Consider the following 8,256-nt stretch of genomic DNA (forward strand, 5'->3'; position numbering starts at 1 on the left):
CCCTCACCAGCTTCAAAACTGCTTCTTTCCGCCTACGCCTCTTCGGCTGACGGTGTGTCTCTGCTTCTACCCAGTGAATACACAGCAGAGTGCTGTAGGCATGACCCCAGCCCTCAAGGGAGCATCCTTGCCAATTTCTAAACCCCCAATGCATGTCCGTCCCCTCTGGTAGCACCCAGGACTACCTTGGCCACCTCCTGTCCCAATCACAATGGCCGACCCTGCTTAGCTGGAGATCTGATGAGAACCATCCAAGACCATCCAACCTATGCTCTGCCTTTTTGTTTTCCTAACTGGAAAATCACACGGGTGGGGAGAGGGATGCCATGGGCCCCTCAATGGCCAAGGAATCTTAAATCACAGCTTTTCATCTCTGTGCTGCGAGTGCCCCTGAGGGAAAGCCTTTTCTGCAGGAAATGCAGGAACACGGCAGCTTTGACACCCCGACAAGCCCAGCCCATTCCTAAAGCGCTTCCCCCGTTCAGATCACCGGAGAGCCCTCGCCGGCCCGGTCCCGAACGGCTTGGGGGGCGTTGCCTGGCAACGGATCTCCATCTTCATCACTTCACTGTCATCTCTCCCTGCCAACAAAGAATCCTCTGGCCTCTTCCCGAAAACCGGAGGGGCGGATGTAGATCTACTGTAGCCATGGCAGGGGCCGGTTCTACGCTTCCCGGGAAGACTCTATTTGTGTGAATCACATTTTGCTCCAGCTGCTGTCATCTGAACAGGCACAAACACTAGGGAAGGTGCCTCCCGCTGAGTCAAACCGTCAGGCCAACAAGGTCGGGAGGCTCTGCTCGGATCAGCATCATTTTAAGTTCTGTTTTATGGTCAGTTTCAAATTGTGTTATATTAAAAGACCACATTCTTTTGCTCTTTTCTGTATTAACTTCACACAACTTGGTCGGAACGACTGCAACAAAGTTTGATTGATTGATACTCGTGTTGGCCACAGTTTTCCACGGATTCGGCCAGGGGTCTTCCACATCCTCTCCTCTATGATCCTTTCAAACTGGAGAGACCGGGGATCGAATTTGGAAGTAGGGGTGTGTGCTTCGGCTCGGTTCGGCCACCTTGGCGATCGCCGAAGCCTCAAGCGGCACGCAGGACACCAATCTGGTGCGCCACCCCCCCTCCTCTCTGCGCTGCTGGCTGCCTTGGGCTTTGGTGATCGGCAAGCTGGCCGAACCGAGCCGAAGCGCGCACCCCTGCTTGTAACCTTCTGCGAGGCTCTTCCACTGAGCCATGGCCTCTCCTGGAGGACCCTTGCGTGCCATGTGCAATGATGCCAAATGATGGGGGGGGGGGCAGAGGTGCTACGTCCTGAGACGATTTCAGCCTGACCTCCTTTGCAAGGAAGCTTGGGAAGCAAAACCGGAAATATGAGCGATCAACGAGGGAGAGGTTTGTGCAGGAAATCAGAGAAATCAAAACGCACACACAAAAGAAGAGAGAGAGAGAGAGAGAGAGGACATGTCAACCTGTGTACGAAAAGATGTGCCAAATGGTCCTTGCGACCCCTTTAGACCGTGAGGAGCGCATGTTGGCTGCTGTGTGCACCTCAAGCTGTTTCTTCCCCTTACAGTCATCACCTGTTGGTTACGGTAACAATCCGTTAATACAAGACAGTTCATTGCCACGGATCCGCAACAGATAGAGACGCACTGCGAGCACGTCCCGGAGAAAGGTGGCGGCCATGAGCATGTGAGGTCGGCGGGGGTACAACACCACTAAAAGTCTGGATAGTTATCTATTGACTGCAGCCAGGGGGCCCAGGCTTGCCTGGTAGACAAGGGATGCTTGCCATTGGAGAAACCAGCACCCAAGTCCTTGGAGATCGCTCATCACAAAGATTAGGCAGGGTCCGCCCTGCTTAGCTTCCGAGAGCCAGGTCAGGGCTAAAAGTTTGGAAGAAGCCCCTCACTGGGGCGCTACAGAAGCAGTCTCCCTACTGTGGGAGGAGAGGGGGGCTTCGCCACTTGTCAACCAAGCCAGGGAGCACTCAGCAACTCAGAGGGGCGGTGGGGCAAGGCTGAGATGGAGTCTGTGCTGGACTGTACCACAGGCAAGACACACTGTGGCCCTCCCTGGCCCTGTGTTGTGCGATAAACCGAAAACTTCAGCAGACTGATTTATAGGTCATTGCACTCTCTGGAAACTGGGCTAGGTGTATAACAAGCGCAGACTAATTTATTTGAATTTGCAAAGGGCCGATTCTCTGCGGCAGGAGGAGTGAGGACGGGGGTGGGATGCATGCGCGCGCCAATGCGAGATGTCACCTCCAGCCTCGAGAAAGCCACAGACTGTCACGGCAACGCCCAGAAGTCTGAACACACCGGTCCACCCCCCTCCCATGACAACGACCCAAAACCAGCAAGCTACACTTACAGAAGTACCCTCCATTTGTGCCCAGCTGGTAGTCCTCCTTGACGGTTCCTTGGACATCCATGCTTCCGTAGGGATCGGAAGAAGCTGTAGCAAGGGGAGGAAGAAAGAAGTTTTCACCGGGGGAAGGACGGGAAGCCCAGCCCAGAGAGCTGCTTTCGCGTGTTATCCAGAGCTCAGGGAAGGAGAAAGAACACAGCACCACAGTGAGGGGGGGAAGCAATGGACTGCAGCCCAGAAGCCCCGGGAAATGGGCACATCTAAAGCTCATTGGCCTACAACAGAGAGTGGAACGGACAATGTTGTGCTCGAAAAGCAAGGCAGGTGTGGAAGACTTACCTGGAAACCGGTTTTTAATGAGCTGCACGGGTGCCCTGCCTCTTCCCAAGCCCTTGGGCAGTGGCACCACTCTTTCTGTTACGTTTCTAGATGTCAGGATTGTAGAATTCCTGTCATAAATTAGCTTGAGTTCCTCCATGTCAGTTATATGGCTTTATATTGCTAGGCGCCTGGAAGTCCCAGGCCATGTATTCTTGCTAGTTCTAACAACTTGTTGTGATAACCTTATCTCTTGTTTGAAGCCTCTCGGCAGAGCCTGGGTTGTTGTCACCTCCCCAAGGTTATGTGAATATATGCTTGTTTTCTTTATACATTTGGTTTCTCTCTTGCCCCCCTCCCTTGGGAACTGTCAAGTTTTGGGAGGGAGAAATGTATTGATAAGCTGAGGCAAATCTGTACTCTGGTCAGATTTGACTTTTCAGTCCTATGCCTTGTAGTAATTTCCAATAAAGCTTTCTTTAATTAAGAAGCCTGTTGTGAGTTCTCTTCAAGCTTGACATTAAGTCAAATCTCACAACTCCTTTCACCTGCCAACATGCAGGGTGAAGGAAACCTTTTTTCGGAACCAGGAGAGGGCCTGGACTGGGACCTCTCCCAGAGCGATGGGGCGGGAGCGGGCCCCTACAGCTCGGGCATGCTCCGAGCCCTTACGGAGGTGACTCCGGGGCATGCTGAATTCTTGGAAAAGCACATCACCGAACGCAGGAGGCTGTCGAAGTACGACCACCTGACGGGGGATGAGCAGTGGCCGGATCAACTGGGAATGCCCAGCTACGGGTCGGAACCCGTCGGAGGTATGCGGGACCTACAGCAGAAGTTGGAGAAGGTGACCAATTGGCTGCAGGACGTCTCGGGCCGGTTGGACCCGGAGGAACAGCGCGAAGCGCGGCGTCTGCTGTGAGAGCTGCAAGGGGACGCTCGAGAAGTCGGTGGGAGGTCGACACAAGGACTCCCCACCCTGCGGGAACGCGAAGAGGCGGCGATGCAGGCAGCAGCGGAGGCCGAAGCCCTCGCCCTGGCGGAGGCAAGGGCGGCAGCGCGACGCCAGAGGGAAGAGGGAGCGGACCTCGGCGGGGCCGGAGCCGTGGGTGGTGCCGGAGCAGCGGGAGGCGCCGGTGGAGCTGAAGGAGCGGAGGTGGATGCCGAGCGGGCCGAAGCGGAGGCGGCGGCGGCGGCGGCAGAGCAGGCGGCGGCGGCAGCGGCGGCGCGAGCGGCGTTGGCGGAGCGAGCAGCGGCGGCGGCACGCGCAGCGGCGGGGATTGGCCGGGGCGTGGGGCGAGGAGCCATGGTCCCGGTGAACTGGGGCCCGGGACGCCTGCCCCCCCATCTCCGTGGGGTGGAGATGAGGAGCACCTACAAATTTAAAGCCAAGTTTTCGGGCGATCCGGCAACTTTCCCGGCGTTCCTGGTGCAATTGCAAGCCTACATGATGGACATGGGTTTCACCTTTAATGACGATGCGGAGCGCATTCGGTTCGTGGGGGAATCCCTGGAAGGGAAGGCGTCAAAATGGTTCCTGAATCTCTATCGCTACAACCCCAGAGCCGTTCGTAACTACGACCATTTCCTGAGAACCATGCGCTCCATGTACGTAGAGCCATTTGAGAAGGAAACCGCGGAGAAGAAGCTCAAAGCCCTGAAGCAAGGGAAGATGTCCGTGGTCGAGTACACCAGGGAGTTCAAAGAGCTGTCCTCGGCTGTTCCGGATTGGACCGAGCCCCAGCGTGTGCACGCGTTCATAGGGGGCCTTTCTGGAGAGTTGTCCAGCAAGTGTCTCCTCCTGGAGGACCCGCTCACGGTTGCCGGATGGGTCCAGCTGGCGGGAGAAATGGAAAGCCGCCTGGAGAGGGCAGCCGCATTCCAGGGAGCCATCAACAAGACGGGGACGAAGACGTCTACTCCAAAGAAAGTCAAGCCCCGCGCGAAGTTGGAACCGAGCGAGCGCATCCGGCGCATAGAAAAGGGACTGTGTTTGGGCTGTGGTCAAGCTGGCCATTTCCTCGCGCAGTGCCCCGCCAAGGGGGTGCCCAGTGCCAAGCCTGCAGGAGGGACCCCCGCCAAGGCAGCTTCTACCAAGAAACCGGCTCCGAAGAAGAGCGCCAAGTCTCTCCTGGTACCAGTGGGAGCCGCCTCAGTGGTGGAGGAATCGGAAGACAGCAGCGGCCAGGATGATGGCGAGCAATCTGGGGAGCAGTCGGGAAACGAAGATGGTCTGCTGTAAAGACGCCCCGCCAGCAGGCCTCCGGTAGGGGCAAACGAGTGGTGAGTGCCTCCCCCCTGATTCTTTTGCCGGCGACCCTCACGGAGCCCGAGTCGGGGCGCAGCGTGGGGGTTCATTGCATAGTGGACTCTGGGTGCACACAGACTTTGGTAAGCCCAGATCTGGCCGAGACTTTGGGGGTGGGAAAAGTGCCTTTGGAGGAACCACTACCCATTACCCAACTGGATGGGAAGTGCGCCCCGGGGGGGGAGGCCACGGTCAAAACGCTCCCTATGGACTTGGATGTAGAAAAACATTGGGAGCAAATTCAACCCTTGGTTGCGCCCCACTCCGCATTCCCATGTGTCCTAGGGCTGGATTGGTTGAGGGAGCACGATCCCGCAGTGAAGTGGAAAAAGGGAACTGTGAAATTTTCCTCGCCCCGATGCAAACGGCATGTGCGGCCCCAGCCTAGCCAGGTTGTGGCCGCGCTCTCTCCCGTGGGGGGGGGAACCATCCCCCGGGAGTACCGAGACTTTGCAGATGTGTTCGCTGAGGCAGAATGCGATCAACTCCCTCCCCACCGAAAAACGGACTGTGCTATCGAATTAAAGAAGGGGGAGCCCCTCCCTAAAGCCAAACTATATTCGATGAGTCCAAGAGAGATGAAAGAACTTAGAGAGTTCCTGGACAAAAACCTAGCCCGGGGATTTATCAGGCCGGCTACTTCGCCTTTGGTGGCTCCGGTCCTCTTTGTGAAAAAGAAGGACGGGTCTCTGCGCCTCTGCACAGACTACAGGGGGCTGAATGCGGTCTCCACCTGTAATGCCTATCCCTTACCTTTGATTAAGGACTTGCTGGGACATTTGGGGAGGGCACGAGTCTTTACAAAACTGGACTTAAGGGAAGCCTACTACCGGGTTCGGATAAAGAAGGGGCATGAATACTTGACTGCCTTTAACACCCCCTTGGGCCAATTTGAGTACACCGTCATGCCGTTCGGCCTTGCCGGCGCCCCGGGCGTGTTCATGAACATGATTAATGAGATTATGCATGATTTATTGTATCAAGGGGTGTTGGTGTACATTGATGATATTTTGGTGTACTCGGAGGATGTGGGGGAGCATGCAAAATTGGTCCGCGAAGTGCTCCGGCGGCTGCGGAAGCACAAATTGTTTGCTAAACTCTCCAAGTGTGAGTTTCACCGAGACTCGGTGGAATTCTTGGGCTTCCGGGTGTCCCAGACGGGAATTGAGATGGACCCGGGCAAAGTGCGTGATTTGCTGTCCTGGGAACCGCCCCGCACTCGGCGGCAATTACAAAGTTTCCTGGGATTCGCAAACTTTTACAGGACATTCATCCCTAATTTTGCTAAGGTGGCATTGCCTCTCACGGACTTACTAAAAACAAAGGCTGGGGGAAAAACGGCAAGCCGACCTAGCGCCCCCCTCCAATGGACCCCCCGGTGTCAGGAGGCTTTCGAGAGGTTGAAGCTCCTGTTCACGTCTGAGCCTGTGCTGGCTCACGCTGACCCAACCAAGCAATTCACCGTGCAAGTAGATGCCTCGGATGTGGCAATGGGGGCCGTAATTCTACAGGAGGGGGTGGATGGGAAACTGCATCCCTTAGCCTACTTGTCAAAGAAATTCTCTGGGGCCGAACGAAATTGGGCGATTTGGGAAAAAGAGGCAGCCGCAGTAAAACTAGCCCTGGCTACCTGGAGGCATTGGTTAGAGGGGTCCGCCATCCCCTTCGTGGTGTGGACAGACCATAAGAACCTCCAGGCGCTGAAGCAGCCCCGCTCGCTTTCCGCCAAGCAAATGCGGTGGGCGGAGTTTTTCTCCCGCTTCAACTTTACTCTCAAGCATCCACCAGGCAAACTGAACTTTTTGGCGGACGCCTTGTCACGTCTGCCCCAGTACAACAGCAAACGCGACCCATTGGTGGACACGGTGTTCACTCCCGCCCAACTGGGAATCGCTGCTGTGACGCGCAGTCAAACCAAGAAGGGAAACTCGATCCCGGGAGGGTGGGTCCAGAAGGAGGTGCTACAAGACTCCAAATTCTCCTCTCTCCGCCCCGACTTGATCGAGAAGGGGGGCTTGTTTTTCAAAGGAGAAAGGCTTTTCGTCCCGGCCAAGGCGCGAGGGGACGTTTTGAAACTTTGTCATGATGCCAAAACTGCGGGGCACTTTGGGTTCGTGAAAACTCTGCACCTGGTCAGGAGACATTACTGGTGGCCAACTCTGCGGGCCGACGTAGAAAAATATGTGCAGGGGTGCCCCACTTGCCTGGTGTCCAAGCCCGCGGGGGGGAAAAGAAAAGGGTTGTTGCAGCCCCTACCTACTCCCTCTCGCCCTTGGTCTGATGTCACCATGGACTTTATCACGGACCTACCTCCCAGCCAGGGCAAATCAGTGATCTGGGTGATAGTAGATGCGTTTTCAAAACAAGCCCATTTCATCCCGTGCGCAGGCTTGCCCTCAGCGGCCAAATTAGCCTCCATGTTTGTAAATCACGTAATACGCCTGCATGGGATCCCGAGGCGTTTGCTCACAGACCGGGGGCCACAGTTCGTTGCCAAGTTCTGGCGGGAGCTCCTGAGGTTGCTGGGGGTGGAGCAAGCCTTAACATCGGGCTATCACCCCGAATCCAATGGCCAGACAGAAAGAGTGAACCAAATTCTGGAACAGTACCTGCGCTGCTTTATCAACCACCAGCAAGACGACTGGGTAGCTCTGCTGCCGCTTGCCGAATTTGCCTATAACAATGGGGCACATGCTTCCACAGGGGTGTCTCCATTCAAAATAGTGTACGGGACCGACTTAGTGGCAGCCCCCACCTGGGAGTTAAAGTCTAATGAAGCCCCTGAAGTCACCAAGTGGGCTGCATCCATCAGTGCAGGCTGGCCTGACATAGTCTCCAGTCTTAAGGCTGCTAAGCAGGCTTACAAACAACAGGCTGACAAGAAGCGGTCCCCTGCTCCTGCCTGGCAGGTGGGGGATCTTGTGTATCTATCAACTAAAAACCTGCGCTGTCAACAGAAGTCCAAGAAATTGGGCCCTAAATATGTGGGGCCTTTCCCTATTGTGAAGTTGATTAATGCTGTGACTGTGGAGTTGTCCCTACCTAAAACTTACAGGAATGTGCATCCCGTTTTTCATTCCAGCCTGCTGCGAAGAGCTCCGGCCCCGGATGATTGGCACCCCCCCCCTGTCCACGCCTGTGCCGATCTACATCGATAAAGACACCCACTACGATGTCAAACAAATTTTGGACTCTCGTATACACAAGGGCCACCTCCAATATTTGGTGGATTGGAAGGATTT

At 55.7% G+C, this 8,256-nt stretch overlaps 1 protein-coding gene across 1 annotated transcript in view; it reads right to left on the minus strand.

Moving 5' to 3' along the window:
- Positions 1–4,054, minus strand: part of LOC143827504 (uncharacterized) — a 10,013-nt gene extending 5,959 nt beyond the window's left edge. Inside the window, exons 1-4 of the mRNA XM_077317098.1 lie at positions 3,972–4,054; positions 3,537–3,848; positions 2,392–2,540; positions 1,485–1,595 (exon numbers count right to left, since the gene is read on the minus strand). Of these exons, the coding sequence (XP_077173213.1) occupies positions 1,485–1,595; positions 2,392–2,540; positions 3,537–3,848; positions 3,972–4,054 (655 nt within the window). The remainder of the gene's footprint in view (positions 1–1,484; positions 1,596–2,391; positions 2,541–3,536; positions 3,849–3,971) is intronic.
- Positions 4,055–8,256: the final 4,202 nt, after the last annotated feature.

This window comes from Paroedura picta, chromosome 17 (genome assembly GCF_049243985.1).
Source record: "Paroedura picta isolate Pp20150507F chromosome 17, Ppicta_v3.0, whole genome shotgun sequence".
NCBI classification, from domain to species: Eukaryota; Metazoa; Chordata; class Lepidosauria; order Squamata; family Gekkonidae; genus Paroedura; species Paroedura picta.